The sequence below is a fragment of the Arachis duranensis genome, chromosome 7, assembly GCF_000817695.3.
Source record: "Arachis duranensis cultivar V14167 chromosome 7, aradu.V14167.gnm2.J7QH, whole genome shotgun sequence".
NCBI classification, from domain to species: domain Eukaryota; kingdom Viridiplantae; phylum Streptophyta; class Magnoliopsida; order Fabales; family Fabaceae; genus Arachis; species Arachis duranensis.
Window position 1 is genome coordinate 2,103,362 of NC_029778.3, and position 25,990 is coordinate 2,129,351.

General features: G+C 36.2%; 2 protein-coding genes across 2 annotated transcripts in view; both read left to right on the forward strand.

Annotated features, from left to right (window-relative positions):
• Positions 1 to 25,990, forward strand: part of LOC107496262 (receptor-like protein 54) — a 103,136-nt gene that overhangs the window by 63,365 nt on the left and 13,781 nt on the right. The gene's annotated exons all lie outside the window — the stretch shown is intronic.
• Positions 18,742 to 21,862, forward strand: LOC107496260 (receptor like protein 27-like). The gene has a single exon (XM_016117474.3). The coding sequence runs from the start codon at positions 18,833 to 18,835 to the stop codon at positions 21,764 to 21,766; it is 2,934 nt and encodes a 977-aa protein (XP_015972960.3). The 5' UTR covers positions 18,742 to 18,832; the 3' UTR covers positions 21,767 to 21,862.

The following is a 25,990-nucleotide window of genomic DNA, read 5'->3' on the forward strand; positions in this document are numbered from 1 at the left end:
TAACCAATTTAATTTTTCTTGAAGTCTTGAATCTTTCCAGCAACCATCTTGAGGGATCAATACCTCGAGGAAAACAGTTTGATACATTTTCAAACAATTCCTATAAGGGAAACATAGGACTATGTGGACTTCCATTGACAATTCAATGCAACAATAATGTCTCTCTGCAACAATATTCATCTCCTGAGGCTGAAGGCAGATTTGGGTTTGGTTGGAAACCAGTGGCAATAGGATATGCATTTGGAATGGTACTTGGAATTGGCATGGGATTTTGTGTTTTCTCAATTGAAAAACCTCAATGGCTTGTGATCATCTTGGGAGGTAAAAGGATCAAAAGGAGGAGTCATGCAAATCGCCATGCAAGAACAACTCTGTTTCGGCTTTTGGTTGTAATCTAAGTGTGTAACACGTTTGTGTCTTGTGTTGTTGTGTTTTTTATGTTTTATTTGATTTCATGTTGTACTTTTATTTTACTTTATGCATGTGTTCTTGATATTTATAGTAAGTACTTGTTCTATAGTTGTAAGAAATGTCGCATGTAAATTATGTTTTTAATGAATATAAGTGTCTGTGCTTCACTATACTTGCACCTTCTAAGAAAGTATAGTTTTCAGTTTTCATGCATATTCAGCTCTAAATTCTTCTATGATCTATTTAAACATATTAAGCCAACAAAACAGAGAAGCTAAATATTATAAGAACTGTTATAAGAACAGAAATAATAACAAGAGAGTTAAGCCTCAAAGTAGTCTCTGAACTTACACTCGAGCCTCAAAATGATCCCTAAAATTAATAGTTCCTCAAATTCGTCTCTGAAATTGCACTCCGGGACTCATAGTAGTCCCTAAATCATTTTCCTTTCATCCCAACCTTAACAGAGTGTGAAAGAGATTATGAGAGTGAGAAGAGTAGTGTTTTCGGGATTTTATTGATTTTAGAGATTTTGTTATTAAATTTGCCATTTCTTTTTGCGGTGGTGATCGTTGATAGTAAGAAATTTTGAAAGAATTTTTCAGTCTGAGACAAACGAGTTGGGTGCTTTGGAATGAAACTAGTTGCATGACCTGTTTAATTAGAAAATTGGGAGGGGTTGGTTCTACCCTGTACCTTTTTTTTTCTTTTTCTTTTGTGAATTGGGGGTGTATGATACACTTTTTTTTCTTTTTTTTGTTCAAAACGACGTCGTTTTAAGGTTTCGATAAACGGAAAATGACTCAAGGACTACTATGAGTCTTGGAGTGCAATTTTAGAGACGAATTTGAGCAACTATTAATTTTAGGGATCATTTTGAGGTTCGAGTACAAGTTCAGAGACTATTTTGAAGCTTAACTCAATAACAAGATAAACGAGAAAAAAAAAAAAGAAAGAAAGATAAAATTTAGGACAATTAATGGTATACTCCAAGTCCGTCGCGGATCAAAACTCTATTTATAAATTGCTGCATGCATAAAGCAGGATTTGACCTCCCGATATTTATTTAAATGAACGAGTGAACTGACTACTCAACCAATCCAAATTAATTAAAGATATTCTTGTTTAATCAATTAATAATTGTGGTATCCACTATCCATCATCAAGTTGAAAATTTGTCTATACTCAAAACGAAAATTAGACCATCCAGCACTTTGTTAGAATTAAGAGAATTAAACTCTCGTATACGGTGAAGCACAACCTGATTTTCAAGCAATCAATTACTCAAAAGACCACAAAATTTAAAATAGGTAAGGGCCATACATACACTAGTAACTTTATCAAAGATAACGCGTACATGCATGATGCAACATTTTAACAACTTACTTTCTTTGTGTGGCCATTACTTTTTTTGTTTGGTTGAGTTTGGAAAACTTAAAATTGATGTGATGATCAAGTATTATTAAAAATAATTAATTACAAAATTGTTAAATTAATTTTATGGTTATTATAAATTAGCAACTTAACAATTTTGTTATAATTTGCAGATTCTGTTGTTGGGCTGAAAATTACAACAAGCCCAATGTGACATACAGCCTTGTACATAATCTCCATTGATAAATGGCTGAAATAATTATTTGGTTAACAAGATAATTGGACCTGGAAATTATCCGGCAAAGTCCAAAACAAGACTTCTAATTGCCCCAACTTTTAGTTGGTCTGAATTGAAAGAAGAAAGAATGAAATGGAGCATAATTTAGTTCGGTTACCAACTCCCACTAAGGAATGAAATTCAAATTCAATTAACTTGATTTAAATACATTGGTAACATTAAAGAGAAAATTTACATTGATTTGATTGCCATTAATGCATTACACGTTACTAAGCATGGGGTTTTGGAAAGTGGAAATTTAATTCATTTTAATTTCTTTCTTTATTTCTATTGAAAGTTTTTTTCTCTTCTCTCTCTTCTCTCTCTAGCTTTCTGTCATTTCATCTGTCAGGAAAGAAGAAGATGCAAGCTATCAGAAATAGAAGTAGAGAAGCTATGAATAAGCAAGCGGCCAAAGGTGATGATGGCCCTTGCAAAAAGAAGATCTACAGTATGGCGTGGCTGAGATCTTTACCACTAATGGCAAGATGTGGTGAGGAAGCCTCAAGATCTCCATACCTAAAAATGGTAGCAATCCAATTCGGTCAGAGAAGAAGATCCCTTAGGTGAAGCTCGTTTCTACTTTTTGTTCATCCATCACAGAAGGTAGCTACTGTAGCTACGTGGAGATAGAAGCAAAAATGGAACAGAAGGAGCTGTCAAGGATCAAGAGTTCATCAAGGGACAGAAATCCTTCTTGGGGACCAAGTCAAGATGGAAGGCTCAAATTGATGAAACTTGATGAGAAAGGATGAAAGAGAGGTAATTGCATGTTGGTTTTTGCTTTCGGTTCCCTCTCTTATCTCTCTGTCCGAACCGATTTTGGTATTGAAGAAGAAGAAGTTGGCTCGGTTGAACCGTTTCAACCTTGGAAGCTCCCCTTTCTATAATAAGGGTGAACGGCCAATGATTGAGACAAGGAGAGTAAGCACGTAGTTCTCATAGCTACCCAATCTAACAGAAGTTCTTCTCCTTCAATGTGTTTCATTTTGTATTTTCTTTAATTTTGTCTGTCTGAGTCTCATGGTGAAAAAGGCAAACAGGGTGAGGTTTGTAAGAAAAAGTCAGTAAGTGAAAAAAGGCAGAGTGTACAAAATTAAAGAAAAAGTCATAGGTGTCATAGAGGTCCTTTGTACATCTATGTGTTGTGTATCATGATTCTGTGGGAATCGCCTTGCAAATTGGGTTAGCACTTAGCAGTTGAAAGTTTGGTAGGTGACCAAGTCAAGTTCAGGATTGGGGATAGATTCTGGACTTGTCCCGGATAGGAAGGGTAGTTCCTAGGGAAGAATTGGAGTCTGCAATCTGTTTGATTATAGTGAAATTCTATCATTGTTGTGATGGAGACTGAATGTAGGCTGCATTGTGCTTAGCAGTTGAACCAAGATACTTCTTGGTGTGATTCTCTCTCTCTCTTCTACTCCATTTCTGATTCTGTTGCGTAAGAGATAAAGTTGAAAAATATCTACTGACTGGTTACAAAATAAAAAGAAAATGTCTCTTGACTAGTTACGAGATAAAAAGAAGAAAAATATCCTAAAGCTATTTCAAAAGGCAGAAAGTAACACTCAACAAAAAAGGGCTAAGATTCAACCTCCTTTTCTTAACCACTGATTACCATCACTTTTAAACTCACTTTAATTTTGCTAAGTAGGAAAAAGAAAAAGACAGAAAAGTTCCTGCTCGGTCAAACTTACTTTACATATTTTGACGCTTAATCAATTATTTGATCAATACAATTATGTTTCTCTCTAACTCGAGAAAGAATAATCCAAAAATATCTTATATAACTTAATATCTATAATTTTATATATATAACATTTAAAATTATATATTTATTATATTTAATATTATGTATTTATTTTAAAAATAATTAATACATAGAGATACATTTAAGTATTTTTGACAACCAAGTCAAAATAAATTGGTCTAAACCCAATAAAAATTAGTTTTATTAGTGGAGTATGAATATATGCTCAAACTATGTAAACATTCCTGCATTTATCTCCTCATCTTTCTTCTTCTTCTACTTCTTCACATTTCTCATTCTCCTTCTTCGTATTCTTCTTCCTTCATTTTCATGTTCCTCCTCCTTCTGCTTCGCGTTTCTTCTTCTTAGTTTTATTCCTCTCAAGAGAATAAATCAAGAAGAATTTTAAGAAAATAAAATAAGGAGAAAATAAAGAAAAAAAATGAAAAAGAAGATGACGGCAAAGTGGAAAAGGAGGAGGTGAAATTCAAGTGAAACGAAACCAAATGAACCTAAATTAAACTAAAAAATGAACCGAAATTTCTTAAGAAATAAAAAATGTGGTCAATACTTAACAACAGCATCAAATGAATTTCAGTTAATTCACAAATGAACCGAAATATGTTTAGATTTGAACAAAAACTAACTAAACAACCACACATGAACAAGTTCAGCAAATTCAAGTGAAACGAAACTAAATGAACCTAGATTAAACTAAGAATTGAACCGAAATTTCTTAAGGAAAAAAATTTGGTAAATACTTAACAGTAGTATCAAGTGAACCTCAGTTAATTCACAAACGAACCGAAATAAGTTTAGATTTAAACAAAAACTAACTAAACAACCACACATGAACAAGTTTAGCAAATTTAAGCGAAACGAAACCAAATGAGCATAAATTAAACTAAGAAATGAACCCAAGTTTCTTAAGGAATAAAAGATTTGGTCAATACTTAACAGCAGTATCAAGTGAACCTTAGTTAATTCACAAATGAACCGAAATTAGTTTAGATTTGAACAAAAACTAACTAAGCAACCACACATGAACAAGTTCAGCAAATTCAAGCGAGATGAAATCAAATGAACCTAAATTGAACTAAGAAATGAACCGAAATTTCTTAAGGAATAAAAATTTTGGTTAATACTTAACAGTAGCATTAATTGAACATCAGTTAATTCACAAATGAACCGAAATTAGTTCAGATTTGGACAAGTAGTAAAAAAACTTAATCATCAACAAAAACACATCATGTTGGTGACGATGATAACGAAATAGCAAGATAACAAAAAAGGAAAAGAAGAAGAAGATGACGCAGCATTAGGGAAGAAGAAAGAGGAGGAGGGAAGAAGAAAAACCTGCATGTGCGAATTTGGAAAAAGAAAAAGTAACGGCAGTAAACATGCATGCGTGAATTTAAAATACTTTGTTGAACTTGGTTACGATTATGAGTTGGATATAGAGCTTTATTTTAATAAATATAAAAAAATAATTTTAGACTGATATTTATTGTCTCTTACATATTTTTATAAAATATTACGACCAATAATAGCTACTACTTCACCCTTTAGAATACTAAAAAGGAACAAATATAAATTTAAAATTTTTTTTGAGAATTTTCACGAGGCTAACATTACGTTACATTACTAATTAAAGAGTTGAATATGTATTATCTATAAAAGGTTTACTAAAAATGTTTGAGACGAGGAGAACTTAAAAAGTGAATTGCCTTGTTATTGGCTTTATTATTTTTCAAAAGATTGACGTGGGATATGAATATCGGTAGCTATAGCTTTGTACATTGAAGCTGTTGATGAAGCTGTTGATGAAGCTGTTGTCGCCGCCGTGAGTCGCGAACAGAGGAGGGAGAAGGAGGCTAGTTCGTGAGGGAGAAGAAGCAGCGCCGCCACTTTGCTACTGTACCTCCTTGCTGCCGTCGAGCTGTCCACTGCCATTGTTGCCGTTCTGGTTCGCTCTTTTTTTTTAATATGTTTCACTTCCGTATCCTACCATTCTGATCTTATTGAACTTCTGCTTTACCTTGGATTTTTCAGCAGTATTTCTTGTTATCTTCCATTCAATTTGAATCCAATATTTTCTCTGGGTGCTATGATCATTGACGTCGTAATAAGAAATGGATGCTGCTGTTGTTGCAGCCGCAACTTTTCGCTGTCCTGGTCTAAATCCTGTGTCTTTTCATTTCATCCTACATCGATCCTCTTCACCCGTTAATTTCGCACTTCGGGTTTGGTCTCTTCGGTCCCTTAGGACCATGTTGTGAGTAGGCTTTAAATTTATAATCATTGGCTTTACATCTATAATTATTTTTTATCAGGACCGTTACAAGATCAGCATTGCAGACCATAACTCGGCAATTTACATTATTAATCGGCGTTACAGTTACTGATCGGAAATCAATATCATTTATTAAAAAGTGACGTTACAAACCAGCTTAACGGACTGCTTCACAAAAATGAAACGTCCAACCTGACGTTCACCCTTATTATTGCTCTTTAATACAGGCAATAAAGCAGGAACGTAACCGACTTATACATTATCACCTATAAAGAGGTATGATTTTCTATTCTAAAGAGAACATTGAATTCTCAATACTAACCTAAGTTTCGGAGTGCCTTTGCAGGTACACTCCCCCCTGTTTCTTGCTCAAAGCTCTACGCGATTGGATACCCTCCTAGAGTAAAGCTCGGATTGTCACAAAGCTTAAAGGTCGGCACCAGAGATAATAGCTCGGCGTCGACTCCCAGAGACGGAGCTCTCCCTCCAGGTATCCATACAAGAACAATTGGCGCCCACTGTGGGGCCGAAAATATAAACCTCTCTATATATCATCGGCCTCGAGGTTCCCGTTTTGAAGTCATGGTTGAACAACCTCCACCCTCGCCATCCGAATTGCTCCGGATGGTGACCAAGTTGCGGCAAGTCGTGGCTGAGAAGAACCAAAGAATGGCAAATCAAATTGCCAACTTGAATAACACTCGAACTGAAAACAATGACCGATAAGAACGGACAGAAGAAGCCGAGCAGCAGTCAGGGCCAACACATGTCTTAGACACTGCTCGACAGGAAGAGAAGCAACCCGAACATAATGAGGAAGCTCAGAAAAACACAGAAAATGACGAATAGGAAAGCTCCCCTGGACCATTCACGGCGGAGGTGATGAACTTCGTGCTACCCCCAAAGGTTTACTCTGCCGACCACTCTAACCACCTATGATGGGTTAGGTGATCCGAAGAAATACATCAAAAAGTTCACCTCCATAATGATAGTAAACGGTGCATCTGATAAAGTTTTATGTCGTTATTTTTCATCTTACTTAAACGGTCCTGAGCTTGATTGGTTTTGTTCTTTGCATGCAGGTTCTATTTCTCGATTCCGAGACATATCAAAGCCCTTTGAGGAGTACTTTGCTAGATCAGCCATCTACCTACATGACTCCGATTACCTGAACACAGTCAAGCAAGGCCAGCACGAAAGCCTCAAGGACTACATGACGCGCTTCACAAAGATAGCCATAAGTATACCCGACCTCCACCCCGAGATGGAACTACACGCCATAAAAAGCGGATTAAGACTAGAAAAATTCCAGGAAACTATTGCTGTGGCCAAACCAAAAACTATGGCCGAATTCCGTGAAAAAGCTAAAGGACAGATTGACATCGAAGAGCTCCGACAAGCTCGGAAAATAGAAAAGCCTCACTATAGAGACGACGACAAGCCACGGGACAGCAAGAAGAATTTCAAACCAATTCCACGATATGAGACCTACACCAAATTCAACACCAAGCACGATGACATCATCAAGGAGATCTTGAATTCGAAATTAATCAAGCCACCGCGAAAAGCTGGCAGTTACCCAGATTCAAAAGGCACTGACCGATCAAAATACTACTCCTTCCACCAGAAGCACGGACACAATACCGATGACTGCGTCGTCGCCAAAGACCTGCTGGAGCAATTAGCTCGGCAGGGTCACCTGGACAAATTCATCAGCGGCCACATGCAGCGGCGAGCACCTCCTTTAGGAGACCAAAGCTCGGCTACACAACATAGCCGAGATAGAGACCGACCAAATAATAGCCATTCTGAACTACCAACACGTACAATTAACTATATTTCCGGAGGTTTTGCAGGTGAAGGAGCCACAAGCTCGGCAAGAAAAAGATCTTACTGAGCTATACTTTCCATCAACGCCGATCAAAGTCAACAGCAGCCGCCGCCGACATCTCCACAGATAACATTCCAGACAGCCGATCATGACAACAGCGTAGCAAATCTGGATGATCCCGTCGTAATCTCCCTACAGCTCGGAGATCTCCTAGTTAAAAAGGTGCTGCTCGACCCAGGCAGCAGCGCCGACGTTCTCTTTTACTCAACTTTCCAGAAAATGAAACTAAGCAATGACGTCATCCAACCTTCCACTGGTGACTTGGTAGGATTCTCAGGTGAGCGAGTCCCGGTTATGGGCTCTGTGTGGTTACAAACCACACTCGGTAAGTTTCCCTCGTCAAAAACTTCAGACATTCAATACTTAGTTGTTGATTGCTTCAGTACCTATAATTTAATACTTGGCCGACCTTTCTTAAATAGGTTCGGCGCTATAGTATCTACAATTCATCTTTGTGTTAAGTTTCCTTTGCAGGACAACACAATTGCAACCATTCATAGTGATGTCCGAGAAGCCAGGGAGTGCTACAACAATAGTCTCAAAAGACCTCACCGTAACACAAAAGCCCAGATCCACAATATCGACAACATGAACAACCAACACATGTTGGCTGACCTTGATCCTAGAGCAGGAACACTGGAAAGGCCGACCCCAACAAAAGACCTAGATAAAATTTATTTCACAGAAAACACGGACAAATTCACATACGTCGGCTCAACATTATCTTCAGAAGAAAAATCATCATTTCGAGCATTCTTACAGCAAAATGCCGACCTATTTGCTTGGACCTCGGCTGATATGCCCGGCATCGACCCATCCATCATATCACACAAGTTAGCGTTAGATCCATCTGTCTGACCTATATCACAGAAAAAGAGAAATCTCGGCCACGACCAAAAACAGGCTTCCCTAAAAGAAACCAAGAAGCTCATCAACGCGGGCTTCATCCGAGAAATCAGATTCACAACATGGCTGGTGAACGTCGTCATGGTTAAAAAACATAACAGTAAATGGCGCATGTGTGTTGATTTCACCGATCTCAACAAAGCATGCCCCAAAGATTCCTACCCTTTACCCTTTATTGATTGTTTAGTTGATAATGCCTCTGGTTTTGAGAAACTCAGCTTTATGGATGCATATTCTGGTTATAACCAGATCCAAATGCATCCATCTGATCAAAATAAGACAGCCTTTATTACTGAATATGGAAATTATTGTTATAAAGTCATGCTATTTGGCCTTAAGAATGCAGGTGCGACATATCAACATCTAATGGACAAAGTCTTCGCCAAAAAAATCGGCACGAACATTGAGGTCTACGTTGACGATATGGTTGCCAAGACAAAGATCGGCAATAATCACCTTGATGACCTCACAGAAATCTTCGGACAGCTAAGAAAATACAACATGCGGTTAAATCCCGAAAAGTGCGCATTTGGGGTTCAGAGCGGTAAATTCCTCGGCTTCATGCTCACTAGCCGAGGTATTGAGGCAAATCCTGAAAAATGCCGAGCTATTTTAGACATGACAAGCCCACAAACAATCAAGGAAGTCCAGCGGTTAACAGGGAGACTTGCTGCACTCTCTAGGTTCTTACCTTAGCTAGCTTCTAAATCTTCATGTTTTTTCCAAACTTTAAAAACGAAAAAGGCTTTCCAATGGACTGATGAATGTGAACAAGCATTTACAACTATCAAAGAAACTCTTTCAAAACCACCAATTTTACACACACCTCTACAAGGGGAGCCACTATTCTTATATTTATTTGTCACTAACTGGGCTATAAGCTCTGCTCTTGTTGCAGAAAGGGAAAAGAAATAGTTCTCGATCTATTTTACCAGAAAAACCTTACAGCAGAGCCATGAAATCCATGTTCGAACAGATCAACCTTTGCGACAAGTGCTGCAGAAGCCTGAGCTGGCTGGCCGACTAGTAAAATGGTCGGTGGAGCTATCAGAATTCGATATCAAGTAGGAGGGCCGAGCATCCATCAAATCACAGTTTTTGGCCGACTTTATTGCCGAGTTCTCAGTACCAAGTACAACTGAAGATTACATCGAATGGTCTTTATACGTCGACGGGTCCTCCAACCCACAAGGGTGTGGCGCAGGTATTATACTTGATGATGGCCACGGTAACATCATCGAACATTCCCTCAACTTCTCATTTAAAGCAAGCAACAATCAAAGTGAGTATGAAGCACTAATTGCCGGCCTTAGACACGCTGCCGACCTAAACATCACCGAACTTAAGGTATATTGCGACTCCTTACTTGTCGTCCAACAAGTAAACAACCTATACCAAGTAAATGACCCTTTGCTCTCTAAATACCTGGATGTCGTACACAATTTACCTTCAAAATTTTCCAAATATGAAATACAGCACTCAACCAAATGGGTCATCACTTTATCAGTCAACACTACTCAAACCAAGCATTGAACTAACACAAGTCTTAAGTGTGACACAGGAAGCAGATTGGAGATCCCCATACATACAGTATCTCCAGACAGGGGTCTTGCCAAGTGACGTTGAAAATGCTCAGCATTTCCGCCGACAAGCCTCCTTTTTTACAATTTATAATAATTGCCTATATAGATGAGAATTCTCCCATCCATTATTCAAATGTCTTTGCAGAACAGAAGTCGAGCTTGCACTTGCTGAGGCACATGAAGGGATCTGTGGTACGCACCTCGGAACCCGAAGTCTGTATTCGAAAATCTTCAAAGCTGGATTATATTGGCCGACAATACGACAGGATTGTCAAGCAAAAGTTAAAAGCTGTAACAACTGCCAAAAACACAATCCGATTACACATCTCCCAGCCGAACTCCTACACTGTTCCTAGGTTAGTTGGTCGTTCAACCAATGGGGCATAGATATCCTCCGACCTTTCCCCACAGCAGCAGGTCAGGTAAAATTCCTTGTGGTAGCAATTGATTATTTTTCCAAATGGATAGAGGCACAACCTCTAGCCAAAATTACATCACAACAAATGCTTTCCTTTGTTTGGAAATATATTATCTGTCGGTTTGGCATTCCTCGGCACATTATCACAGATAACGGTCGCCAGTTTGCCGACCAAAAATTCACATCTTTCTTGCAGAACTTGAAAATCAAACAACACTTCTCGTCAGTAGAGCACCCACAAACAAGTGGGTTAGCTGAAGCCGCAAATAAAGTAATATTACATGCTCTAAGAAAGAAGCTGGATGATGCAAAAGGCCTCTGGGCCGAGCTTATCCCAGAAATCACATGGGGATACAATACAACAATTCACTCAACCACAAAGGAGACACCCTTCCACTTAGTCTACGGTTCAGACGCAATGTTACTAGTAGAAATCTCCCAATCCTCACTACGGACTGCATTGGCCGACCAAACTACACAAGACATAGCTCGACAATCCGAGCTTGACCTCATTGAAGAACTCAGATCATCCACAGCAGTTAAACATTTAGCCATGCAACAGCACATTGCCCGGAGATATAACCAAAGAACTCACCCAAGGTCCTTCCGTGTAAATGACCTTGTGCTCAGGAAAACAGAACAAGCTAGGAAACCATCATCACATGGCAAACTAGTAGCTAATTGGGAGGGCCCTTACCGAATTACAGAAGTAGTCGGCAATGGAGCCTACCGACTGCAAACCCTAGAGGGTAAAGATCTCCCTAACACTTGGAATGTATCTTCCTTAAAGTTATATTACAGTTAATACCAGGGACAGGCTAGTACTCTTTTTCCTACTACCAAGATTTTTTCCACAAGGGTTTTTCTTGGAGAGGTTTTAACGAGGCTAGCCTACCTAGACCTTTGGAATCAAAGGTTCCTCAATAAATATTTTATTTTATCAACTCATCACTTTCTACATTTCTCGCTCCATACATACACATATAATGCCGACCTATACTAATACAATCAGTCATTCCGATTGCCGACTTTAAAACGGAATCCGAACACTCGGATACAATCAGTCATCCCGACTGTCGACCTTAAAACGGGATCCGATGACTCGGAAACGATCAGTCAAAACGACTTTTGACCTTAAAACGGAATCCGATTACTCGGATACATTCAGTCAATCCGACTACCGATCTTAAAACAGAATCCGATTACTCGGATACAATCAGTCAATCTAATTACCGATCTTAAAACAGAATTTGATTACTCGAATACAATCAGTCATTCTGACTGCCGACCTTAAAACGGAATCCAGTAACTTGGATATTATGATTCAATCCAATAAACGATCTACGTCCGAAAATAGTTCATTCAAATTTCATCACTTAATACCTCAAATAAGTGATCTTAATCCGACCACTCGGATACAATCAATTAATCAAAATTATCAAATTACCGATTACAATTCGAATCCGATCATTCGGCACATTCCAGATCTTATACCAAAGCATACCAATTGAAATAAATCACTCAGATGCCAGGACAATACTCAGAAAACAACTTTTCAAAATTTAGCACAAATCACTACCAACCATTCAACAAAGTCCAGATATTATCAAACAAAACCTAGGCCTATCTCAATATGCTCGGCCTACTCAGTCTTTTTATGCTTCTCAATCAAACATTGGCATTTCACCATTTTACCTAATAAAGATACCTACCTCAAAAACACATTCAAAAACCAATACCTATTCAAACAACAATATTATCTCATAAACATAACATGCATACAAAGTATGTAACCTGAAATACCCAGAGTTTGTTATCCACAAAACAGCAGCATACATAAGATCACAAATTTAAGCTCAACTCAGGAGCAAAATAAGTCTACAAACTACACACAAACTAAACATTTTCATCTCCTTGCTCAGCAGCACCATCATCTTCAACCATAACGCCATCCTGCACTATTTTGCCTGGATCCATTGCCGAGAAATCCACCTCGGGAGCCAAAAATCTCGCCTGAAGAATGGCCCTCTCAAATCCTTCAAGGAAGGAATCAAGAATTTCTCCCTGCTTGTTCTTCTTCACCTCCTTCAACTGGGCAGTAACCTTAATCATACGGGTACTCAGAGCAGATAAGGCAGCTTCTTTCTTCTTTAAATCTTCAACATCTTTGGCATAGCTCTCCTTCACCTCTTTCAAATGCTTCTCAACCTCACGTAACTTCACCTCCAGCTCGGAAACCTTAGCAACCTTTATAGCCAACTCTTCCCTCAAACTCGGATCCTCCTTTTTCTCAACAAACTTCCGATGAATTTTTTCACGGCTCCGCCCTAAACTCGCCAACCGAAGACCCACCACCTGAAGATCAGACATTATCACATTAATATTCCATAAAACCAAAACACAAATTCAAACCTTTTACCTCAAGAATATAAATCACCTGCATATATTGATCAATCGCCACATCCCCCACCTCTTCTGCCAAAATAACATCGGACGGGGTCTGGCACACCTCATCAGCAGTAATCATGAAGGGATAATCTTTTCCCCAGAGTGAAGACCCCTCACTTCACTCCACAAAATCATGTAACTTCTTCTGGTTATCATAAAACCTCTGAACCTCTTCCATCGGAACATCATCCTTCTCATCATCAGAAACGTCAGACAAATCCACCACATCACCCTTTCTTTTCCTAGCAATAACTTTCCTCCTCCTCGGCTTTGGTTGATCAACCTCACCAGCACCTACAACTTCCTCAACTTTAGACGTTGAGCCTTCTTTATCAAAGTTTTTACTTTTCACACGAGCCCTCAGATTCGCCGCAGATACACCAAGATATTTTCCACCTGAAAACAAAGAAAAAAACTTCTCACCAATGTATGTCAAAAACTGAATACAGAATTAAACTGAACAAGCTCACCTAAGTAATCTACCATAGCCTTTTTATTTTCCTCCCACTTCAACAAATCGAACACTGAGATCAATTCCTTCCGATCAATAACTTCAATAAGATACTCAATAATACACTCATCCCTAGGCTTGATAAACTCCAGGCCGAGTATATTATTGGGCTCAGAACACCACCAAATCGGGAATCTCTCTCCCAAATGCTCGTCCACATAAAAAGGAAAATCCCCTTCAAAACTCCTCACCTTCAGATATATTTCCTTAAATTCCTTAAATGATGACTTATACAGCTTAAATATTGCAAATCTCGGCGAACTATTCAAGTTCACCCACCCACCTTTCCACACACCCTTCGCTTGAAAAAGTGAGAAAAATAACTCTACAGATGGCATTTCTTCCAAAAAATCCATCAAAACCTCAAATGCACGAAGAAAGGCCCACCCATTAGGATGTAACTGAGAAGGAGCACAGTTCATCTGCTTCAAAACCTGACATTCAAAATCACTAAATGGAAGCTTAACCTTCAACTCTTCAAGCACACAACTATACATAAAAAAGTGTTCAAAACCCTCACCCCTATGAAAAACCCTATCACTTTCAGAACAGGGCAGCAGCTCCAGTCAAATTCTAGAACCAGACCTAACAACTTTACTCTTATCCACTTCATCTACAGCTCCCTGATCCAAGAACAATGACCACGATTTCTAACATCCTCATTAACCCAATCATATGACTAGTCTATCCTCTCTTTCTTCTCCTTCTCAAAACCCATCAATAGCAACAAACAGAAACAGAGGAAGAAGAAACGAAACTCAATGAAGAAGCAAAAACAAAAGTTTTTTCACATACCTCTTTTACTCATTTTCTCCCCTTTGAAAAACTCCACAGCCAACTTTATCTCACTAACCCAAAAAAGGATGTAGACGCTACACTATTGGCATTCCAGTAACAGTTACCAAAGAGTTACAATAACCCCTTCAGTAACAAAAACCCACTCAGTCACCTCAACCGCCCAAAGAGAAGCCTTGGAAATGACAGCACACTTAATGCCATCATTACTTCTCTCTCTTCATTTAAAAACTGTTTACTTTTTAATACATATTTTCTTTTATTAACCATTTTCAATAAAACAACTTGAGCTGGGGGCTCTAGGTCCAGCACATTCACCGACAAATACACTTACACAACCGCTGACTTATGCTTCATTTAATGCTCAATCTGCTTCATTAAAACATACTCTCAGGCTAAGCTTGGGGGCTATGATCAGGACCGTTACAAGATTGGCATTGCAGTCCATAACTCGACAATTTACATTATTAATCGGCGTTACAGTTACTGATCGGCAATCAATATCATTTATTAAAAAGTGACGTTACAAACCAACTTAACGGACTGTTTCACAAAAATGAAACGTCCAACCTGACGTTCACCCTTATTATTGCTCTTTAATACAGGCAATAAAGCAGGAACGTAACCGACTTATACATTATCACCTATAAAGAGGTATGATTTTCTATTCTAAAGAGAACATTGAATTCTCAATACTAACTTAAATTTCGGAGTGCCTTTGCAGGTACACTCCCCCTGTTTCTTGCTCAAAGCTCTACGCGATTGGATACCCTCCTGGAGTAACGGATTGTCACAAAGCTTAAAGGTCGGCACCGAAGATAATAGCTCGGCGTCGACTCCCAGAGACGGAGCTCTCCCTCCAGGTATCCATACAAGAACAATTTTGATATATGCTGCTTGAATTTATGACTATATTTACAAATTACCAACAAAGATTTGAATTTAATTTTAACAATAGATTTATTAGAACTAAATATTTATTTTTGTGCAATTTAGATTTTCAATCTACACATGAGACTGCATACATATTTGATGAAGTTTTGTATTATTTTAGAATATTCGATTTTCTTTGAATATGTGTTTCTGGAACATTGAAGTATTTTTTTTATACTTACTTATATACTCTGAATTTGTAAAGTATATTCGACATTTCACATGACTGAAAAGAATTTTGATGAGAAAGTATTATTTGCCTTGATTTGATACGGTATATATTTGAAAGATCAAAGATTGGTTGTATTTGAAATTATATGTTTTGAATTGGTTTGGGAGGCTCGTATTAGAAAACCGTAGTTAATGGCGCTTATGACGTTAACCTATATGCATCTGGCTCAGACCTCAGCTAGCAGAGGCATTGCTAGCCTAACGTGTAGGCCACACGTTGGATCTGTTATTCCGTACGGACACACAAGAGGAAAGGGCAACCCTTAGAGGTGGAGCCGCCCAAGTGTGGACTTTTGATTTATTTCTGTATGAGAACTCCCTTATTGATTCACTTATTATCATCAACTACTATTTTCTAATTAAAATTACTTTGATAATAATGTTTATATAGTCTCATGTGGATTATAAATGTATTGTCTAGTCACTGAGTTGCAAAACTTACCCCTTTTTTTTAAAAAAATATTTTTCATGAACAAATACTTAACTCTGTGAGGCTTTCTAATCAAGAATCACGATCTGCAATGAGTATCTATTTTTGTCGAGTTCCTAGATGTATATGCTCCATATGTCACGGGCAGGATCCAACCATTCTTAATTGTTCTAATTTCGTTAAAAATGTGTAATTATTTATTTTATAACTTGTAAAATATTTGTAACTTTCTTATTCAACTTATATTTGAGTTGGTTAGGCTTGCTAGGGGATTATTTTCCTGAGCTCCAGTCATTGCTTATTTTGGCTATTACATTAATCCATCATGATTTAAATTTTAACTTTTATTTAAAGTTTTTTTGGTTGTCCACAATATTTTTTAGCCCGCCCCTAATAATTATTTAAGCAGTCGAGTAAATTGATTACTTGATCAACTAAGTTGGTTTTAGAACTTGTAATATAATTTACTTCTTTACGGCGTATTTTTCAGTAAGTATAATTACAAAAACAAATAGAGAGCGGACATTTTTGTCCCTGAACATTTGAAAATACTTTTAAATCCCCGACCTTCACAAATCTTGGACGGATGAGTCCCTCCGTCTATTATCTCCGTCAGACCCAACGAAATAGTCTGACGTGGCTGCCGTTCTGATGATGGGGCATGACAGGTTGACACGTGGACTACTGACTGAAAGAGTACTTTCAAAAATTGGACAAATAAGTTTCTGTACCTAAAAACGATGTAGTTTTTAGAACCTGGAGCCTTGCTTATTCCTTCTTCTTCATCTATCATCTGTTTGAAAAGTCTATAACCTTCGTCGATCAAGCCAGAATGGCAGCAAGCTATGAAAATGGCAAAAAATATGACCTCACTAGACCTCGTGCGGGATTCAATCAACTCTGCAAATTGTTTCAATGCTTCTTGACTTCTTGTCCATGTCCATTTATTGCATTCTGCACCATCTCTATACATCCCATCTGATTTGGCTTCCATCACTGTATTCATAGACCCATTTGCGATAATCAAGAAGCACAAGACCGGCATCACGTTCAAAACCTGATGCCTTCATTTCATAGAGCATGTCAAGTGATTCATTCAGATTTCGGAAATTGGCATTGCACCAATCCACCTATCATACTAGTCTATGAAACAATGTCCTTCTTAGACATTTCATCAAACACTTGCCTTGCATCATCAACAGACTCCCATTTCATATACATATCCATCACAGCATTGCCTACCTCTAACCGACCCAGTTTCGCACAAGCCCCGAGTATGCTAACAATAGTTGCCACATTAGGCTCAACATTCATTCTCAAAAACAATGCAATGGCTTCTTCAAACAACCCATCCTTCACATACCCAGATATCAAATAAGTTTAACTGTCTAAGACACCACATCTCTTATAGGCATTTTATCAAACACCTTGCAAGCACTATACTTGTTTCAAGTTGCTTCAAGTTCCAACCAAATTGCTTCAAGTAATTGGAGGGGTAATGAACCTCAGTGACATCATTACTGATAAAGTTTGAAACTTTGGAGATAAGTCACTGAAAACAAGGGCAGAGATCAATAATTGTGCATGGATTTGCTTGAAAGATCTCAAATAAAATTCGATCATATATTTTTAAGTACAGGGACTTATTTGTCCAATTTTTGAAAGTACCCTTTCAGTCAGCAGTCCACGTGTCAACCCGTCATGCCACGTCATCAAAACGACATCCACGTCAGACTATTCCGTTGGGTCTGACGGAGGCAATTGGACGGAAGGACTCATCCGTCCGAGATTTGTGAAGGTCGAGAATTTAAAAGTATTTTTAAATATTTAGGGACGAAAATGTCTGCGGGACAAAAAGTCAGGACATATTTGTCCTTTTCTCAAACAAATAATAGTCAAGTTTCTTACTCCATGACCCACAGACCACAGCTATCATACCCATAAACAAATATAAAACAACAAAAAAAATACAGAGAAAATATACAAGCCTCTCACTCCACCTATTCACTCAAAGGCTAATCAATATTCTAGCCCAATAAAAAAAGGCCAATAAAATTCTGTCCAAAGAAAAAAGAGTAAAAGACTAATCAAATGGAAGTATTTCACTATTTCTTAACACGGACCTGGATCGTGCCCCTTTTGTCATGAACTTCTTTTTCTTCCCATGCCCATTGATTTCCATATATAATACCAATATTGACCTTAGTTTTAGCTTCTGCTATCCGTCTTAATTTGGACAAATCAAATGCTTGGTGAGTCAAGCTAAGTTCATCCACAAATGCCTTCTATCATGGAAATAAAATTATCTTCTCATTTATTTTATTATTATGCATTCTGAGTCTCGGTTAGAAGAAAACTAAACTTTCATTATAAATTAGTCTTGGACATTGATAGATTGGAATAGTATGAATACTATTGGTAGCTGTAGCTTTTAATATAGAAATCGTGCATTGGCTGGGTGTAATTCCAGCTAAAAAAATATCTATAAATAGATGGATCCTAGTTGATGGGTGACATACCAATACCACTTTCAAGTAAGACATAAATACATACAATAAGCAAAAGCTTGAATCAATAATCAATGGGGTATTTGATGTTGTTGGTTGTTAGAATGGTGGTGTGTGTGTATATGTTTATGATGTTCCATTTTGCATGTTTGTCTTCGCATCTATGTCATTCCCAAGAGAGCTCTGCCTTGCTTCACTTTAAGACTCAATTCATTTTTAACACTTCATTTTCTGAATATTATTATGGGGATGTGTGCCCCCATGTTTATCCAAAGATGAGGACGTGGGAAAATGGGACAGATTGCTGCTCATGGATGGGTGTCACGTGCCACTCTGTGTCTGGTCACGTGATTGGCCTCGATCTCAGTTGTGGTGTACTTGTAGGTAATATCAATCCAAATAGCACTCTTTTTCATCTTACTCATCTCCAAACACTCAACCTTGCTATCAATTTTTTCAATCATTCTCCATTGTCATCTCAATTTAGTAGATTTGTGAGTCTTACACACTTGAATTTATCTCATTGTCAATTCAATGGTGAAATTCCACCCCAAATCTCACACCTTTCCAAATTACAATCACTTGATCTCTCTTGGAATGATGATTTGATGTGGAAAGAAACAAGTTGGAAAAGAATGTTGCAAAATGCAACAGCTTTGCGTGAGATTGTATTGGATGATACAGATATGTCTTCCATTAGCTTAACACCAAACCCTTTGTCCAATTGGTCTTTCTCTTTTTCTTTGGTTACTCTTAGTCTTCTTGGTACTGAAATAAGGGGATACTTGACTAGTCACATTCTCTGTTTACCCAATCTTTATGAGCTCAAGTTATATGGAAGTGAAATCATTCAAGTCCATGTTCCAAAGTTGAATTGCAGTACTTCTCTTAGTTTTTTGGATCTTTCATCGTGTCAATTTCCAGGATCACAAATCCCTGATTCCTTTTCTAACCTCACACAGCTAACTTTTTTGGACTTGTCTGGAAATGGATTCAATGGTTCAATCCCATCATTGCTCTCAAACCTTCAACATCTCACTCACTTGGACCTTTCAGTCAATGCATTCACTGGTTCGTTCCCATCATTTCTTTCAAACCTTCATCATCTTGTTTACTTGGGTCTTTCAAGGAATACGCTTAGTGGTCAAATTCCAAATGTGTTTGATAGGCTAACCAATTTGCAATCCCTTCGCCTTTCGTATAATAATTTCCAAAGAAAGTTGCCATCCTCATTATTTGCCTTAACTCAACTCTCTTCCTTGCATTGTTCTTATAATGAAATTGAGGGACCACTACCTGACAAAGTAGCATTTTTAAATCTCTCCGACTTAACCCTAACAGGCAACTTATTAAATGGGACAATTCCTGAGTGGGCCTTATCCCTCAAGTCTTTGAGATACTTAGATCTATCAAATAACAGATTCAGAGGGCACATAACTGAAATCACATCCTATTCCTTGGAGTATTTAGACTTGTGCAACAATGAGCTCCAAGGAAACTTTCCAGAATCAATTTTCCATCTTTTCAACCTTACTGTTTTGTTCTTGTCTTCAGACAACTGGAGCGGTATTGTCCACTTCCCACTCTTCTCAAAGCTTCAAAACTTGGAGTATCTTTATATTTCAGGTTGTAGTTCTTTATTGCTAAAATCTGAAACTAGTGTTAGTTACACTTTCTCCAATTTGAGGGAACTGCGGTTGCTTTCTAGCAATATTACTGGTTGGTCAGAATTCTCAGGAAAATTTCCAAATTTAGATTATCTTGAATTGTACAACAATAGTCTTCAGGAAAAAGTGCCCGAATGGATACATGGTATGGATTCATTAAGATATTTGAGTCTCTCACACAACAATGTTACATCGATGGACCATTTCCCATGGTATCGACTTGAGCACCTTGATCTTAGTTTCAACTCAATGGCTGATGACATTTCTTCCTTCTTTTGTAATGCAACCTTTCTGGAAGGTATCAACTTGTCCCACAACAAATTCACAGGAATATTTCCACAGTGCCTTGTCAATGGCTCATCCATTAAAGATTTGGATCTACAAATGAACAAACTTCATGGAATTTTGCCAGATACCTTTCAGCATCTTATTACCCTGAATCTCAATGGCAACCAGTTCGAAGGTCTATTACCGAAATCATTATTCAAATGCTCAAGACTTGTGGATTTGAATCTCGGTAATAATCAATTTGAGGATACATTTCCCAATTGGCTTCAGAATCTATCAAAGTTGGAAATACTGGTCTTACGAGGCAATAAGTTGTACGGTCAGATTGCAAATTTGGAAACTGAAAATATATTTCCAAGTTTGATTATTTTTGACATATCATGCAATAATTTTAGCGGTTCATTACCAAAAGCATACATACGAAATTTTCGAGCCATGAAGATTGTTCATGATGTGCAAAGCCGTTTGTCTTATATTGAAAGAGATTGGTTTAATAGTTACGACACAATAGAATATGACAGTTCTATGGTTGCAACAATTAAAAGTGTCAGTCTTACTTTTACAAAAATTCCAAATGGCTTTGCAATTATCGATTTGTCAGAAAACAACTTTGAAGGAGAGATTCCAGATGTGTTTGGAAAGCTTCAAGCACTCAAAAGCCTCAACCTTTCACATAACAACCTCATTGGTCATATTCCACACTCTTTGGGAAATTTGACAAATCTTGAATCATTGGACCTATTTTCAAATGATTCTTATGAGGGAAACATGGGGCTATGCGGATTACCATTGTCAATTCAATGCAATAATGTCCCTTTGCAACAATATCCATCTTCTGAGGCTGAAGACAAATTTGGATTCGGTTGGAAACCAGTGGCAATAGGATATGCATGTGGAATGGTACTTGGAATAGGATTGGGATTTTGTGTTTTCTCAATTAGAAAGCCTCAATGGCTTGTGGTCTTCTTTGGAGATAAAAGAACCAAAAGAAGGAGCCGGGGAAACCGCCGGCGTGCAAGAACAACTCTGTTTCAGCTTTTGGTTGTAATGTAAATGTGTAATAAGTTTATGTCTTGTGCTGTTGTGTTTTTTTATGTTTTGTTTGATTTAGTGTCGTACTTTTATTTTACTTTATGGATGTTTACAAGTCTTGACGATATTTATAGTAAGTACTTGTTCTATAGTTATAAGAAATGTTGCAAGTGAAATCTGTTTTCAAAGTTTATATATGTGTGTTTTTTTTTTGTCCAAAACTTCTTCACTTGCACCTTCCAAGTATCTAGAAGAGTAGAACAACTATCATTATTATGCATGGGTATACGAGCATGCAACTGATTTTTTGTTTATGGGTTAGGAGGTAAGGTATTTTGAATGTTCATTCTTTTAGTAATTATGTTAGAACAATTGCCAAACTATTAGGAATATCTTCAATACAATCTGATTGTTTTTTTCTTCTTTTTTTAACTAATGTCAATCTAAAATAGTTGATAAAAAGATACTAATTCTCTGGTATCCATCATCAAGTAATAGCTGGTCCCAACTCCCAATGCAAGTTGAAAATGTTTCTATATTCAAAAAAAAAAAATTAAACCATCAATACTTAGTGTTTATTTGGGTGCTATTATTTTGTTAAAAAAAGATATTTTTTCAATGAAATTTTTTTTTATTTTTTAGCGTATTTGGCAAATTTCTAGTAGTAAAAGTAAAAGCACTAGAAAAATAAAAAAAATATTTTTTTTGAGAAGCTGTAATTTACATCTTTTTTTAAAAGATTTTTTTTTTCTTAGAAAAAAGATGTTTTTCATGTAATAAATAAACAAAAAAATATTTTTATATTGTTATATCCAAACATAATTGATAGACAAAAAGATCTTTTTGCATGAAATATCTAAACATAAAATTACTTTTACTTCTCCATAAGATCTTTTAAAAAAAGATAATTCGAAAAAGAATTTTTTGTTAGAAGCTCACCCAAACAAGTCTTTAGTTAGAAATAAGAGGATAAAACTCCGGTGAAGATGAAAAGTACTTTACATTAATGATTAAAAGAGTTCAATATGTATTGTTTATAAAAGGTATGCTATTGTGAGAAAGTATTTGAGATGTGAAGCACTAGAAAATATAAATATTACAATGCAACCAAACATGCAAAAAGAGCTTGACAGTGTTTCATGGTCCCAAAAAGTGTGCAACAAGACATGCATCTATTATGCCATTATGCCATATATCCATTAATTTATATTAAGATGGTTGCTGGAAAGAGTTTAAATTGGTCAATTCATTTGGATCTCACCTGTGAGCATATTCGATGAGAGGTGCAATGATTCAAGTTGTGTCAAAAATCCCATGGATTGAGGAATAGAACCAATGAGTGTATTATGGGAAAGGTTGAGTGCTATGAGTGCATGAACCTCTCCAATAACATTTGGAATCTCTCCTTCAAATTTGTTCTCTGATAAATCAATATATACAAAATTGTGAGAGTATATAATTTTCTCACTTTATTCAAATGGTTTACAATCTGACTAGTGGTGTACATGCATGATTCTTGTGTCATTGAAAAGTTTTGATAGAAAAATGTATTTAGTAACATAATGATTTTCATCTATTGTGAAAAAACTGTCCACTCAATGCAATAAACAGGATATGAATGTATTAACTAAATTATTGGCTATGGAATAGAAAGCAACACATTGAAAGTGGTTATGGCCCTACAATAAGCAATATCGTAACATCAATTCATCCCGGCAAATACGCTGTTAAAGTCTTCAAAGAAATGTACAATTTTTCCAACCCTTCCTTCAATGCATGCTTCACTATGGGGATTGGGGAGCTAATATAAATAAATGTAATAATATAAGTATTATTTATAAAATAATATCTAGAGCTCCAAAAAAGATTTTAATAGTTACTCTTAATCTTAATCTATAGTAATTAACAGGTAACAATAATAATATGAAAAATTCACAATGTATTTTGTTTGATCTGAAGAATATTTTCCATTTAATTTTCTTATTAACGTAATTAAATTACTATATAATAAGAACATTACAATTATTTTTAGATTTTTGTCACTTTTTTAATTATTTTTTCGTGGCTTATTTATTGGTTGTATTTTTTGAATTATTTTTGTCAATAATATAAACTTTTGATTTAATAGTTTATCTTTTTCTTTTACTTCAACAATGAATCGGCGAAAATTAAAGAAAAAACTGAAAGAGATAATCTATATATACATGCAAGAGAATGGAAAAAATATGAGACGGGTTGGGTGAAATTGATAAACTTGATCATCACATTATATTCTTTACAAATTAAATATATATTTTTTTCATTTTAGTTATAAAATAATAGGAACAAAGCATTTAGATTATTCTCCAAAAGCATTCGATCATAATTGAAGTAGTGCATATCGTTGTTAATCACAAATCCTAGGTCGATGAATTGGGGAATATAATGGGGGAAGATTTGGGATTACGTTGTTGAAGGGTCGGAATAAAATGTTCATTTTGAATAGTCTTTGACTATTAATGCCTGAAAATTATATATAGAAAAATCTTTTATATAGTCTTGCTTACTTTATGAATGGTCCTTAATTTTTGTGACGAAAAACTTACAGTGATATATAGAAATTAATTTTTAGTTTCTTAATATTAGTTAATTTTTTTAATTTTAATTTTTTAAATTAGAGTTTAAAATTTATAATTTAAAATTTAAAATTAAAAATTTATAATTTAATGTGGTCTATAATTTAAAATAATTTTAAAAAATTTAACTGATGATATTGATATTGAGTGAACATATCATTGATTCGGTAATGTTGCTTTGTAGTTTGTATAATATATTAGTCTAGGACAAGGTCTTTTTCTAGATTTAATCATGACAAAAATATTTGTTTATTCGTTTTTATTTTGGTGACTGATCTTTGTTTATTCTTGTTGTAATTAATTAATTATACTCATAGTAGTATATTTTGCTTCTTTATGGCATATTTCAGGGAGTATAATTACAAGAAGAAAATTTTTGAAAACAAAAGAGTCAAGTTTCTTACTCCATGACCCACAGACCACAGCTATCATGCCCAAAAAGAAATATAAAACAAATAGAGAAATTATACAAGTCTCTCACTCCAACTAATTTCTCATTTGACTCATTCATAGGCTAATCAATATTCTAGCCCAAACAAAAAGCTCAATCTATTCTTAATATATAAAAGTAGGTATATAGGTTTATTCACATTATTTTTAAATGGAAAAGTCTAAGGGACCAGCAGTTTTGTTGAATTTTGACCAGCATGTAATTAGCAGAGGAAGGTGAGTCATTGGATGAAATCTCACACCAATCTCACACCATCAAATCATCATTGATGGCTAGTTGATGGCTAACAATCACAAAAATTGCTGGTCCCCTAGCATTGCTCTTTTTAAATTATTTCTTTTCTTCTACTATCGTCATGTCAGCACTAACGCTTACTTGGCAAAATTTTAGAATCCACCACTCAAATCTTGCCAAATCAACTTTTATTTTCACATAAAAAAAAACACAAAAAACAACTAAAAAATACAATAAAAACCAACAAATTAACTTTTTCTAAATCAATCCTTATTTCTAAAACAACAAAAACACAACTTAACATTTACCCCAACAAAAAGTTCTCAAAACCAAAGAGCTTATTACCTTTCTCAAACCCTTATCCTCTTAGCACATCTCCATACCAAGATCTTATTTCCTCCGTCCTCTTCCGGTCTCATAAGCCATTATTTTTTCCTCAAAACAAATTGTACATCGCGATGTCCATCTCCGGCGGAGCCGCATTGCATAAATTGCAGAAACCAGAGCAAACTCCATTCCTCCTCTTGCGGTTTCCTGCCAGAGCTCGATTCTGGGTCTCAGACCAACGTCACTATTCGGCGCCGTCAATGTAGGAAATTTGTCTCAAGTATCTTCCTAAAGATTTTATATACTATCGATTGCAATATTTCATCATCAAATTATAAATTGTTATTGGAGTACTTCTTCCACAATTTACATTTACGTGTTCCTCTTTTTCAAATTGTTATTTCACATGTGCAGTATTGCTTCCACAATTTATTTAGAATAGATTATCATTCTTTGACCATGTCCGGAAGAGTTAATACCCAAAATCGCTAGAGGAAAATCAACCAATCACTATTTAGTAAGATGTTTAAAAAAATTAAAACAAAAAACTCTTATCTATTTTTATTCAATTGAAATATCAAGTACTAATTAAATGCAATAAACATACATTAAAAGTGT

Bases quoted from the DNA above. Each gene is read 5' to 3' on its own strand.
- LOC107496260 (XM_016117474.3), top strand. From the start codon at position 18,833: ATGGGGTATTTGATGTTGTTGGTTGTTAGAATGGTGGTGTGTGTGTAT.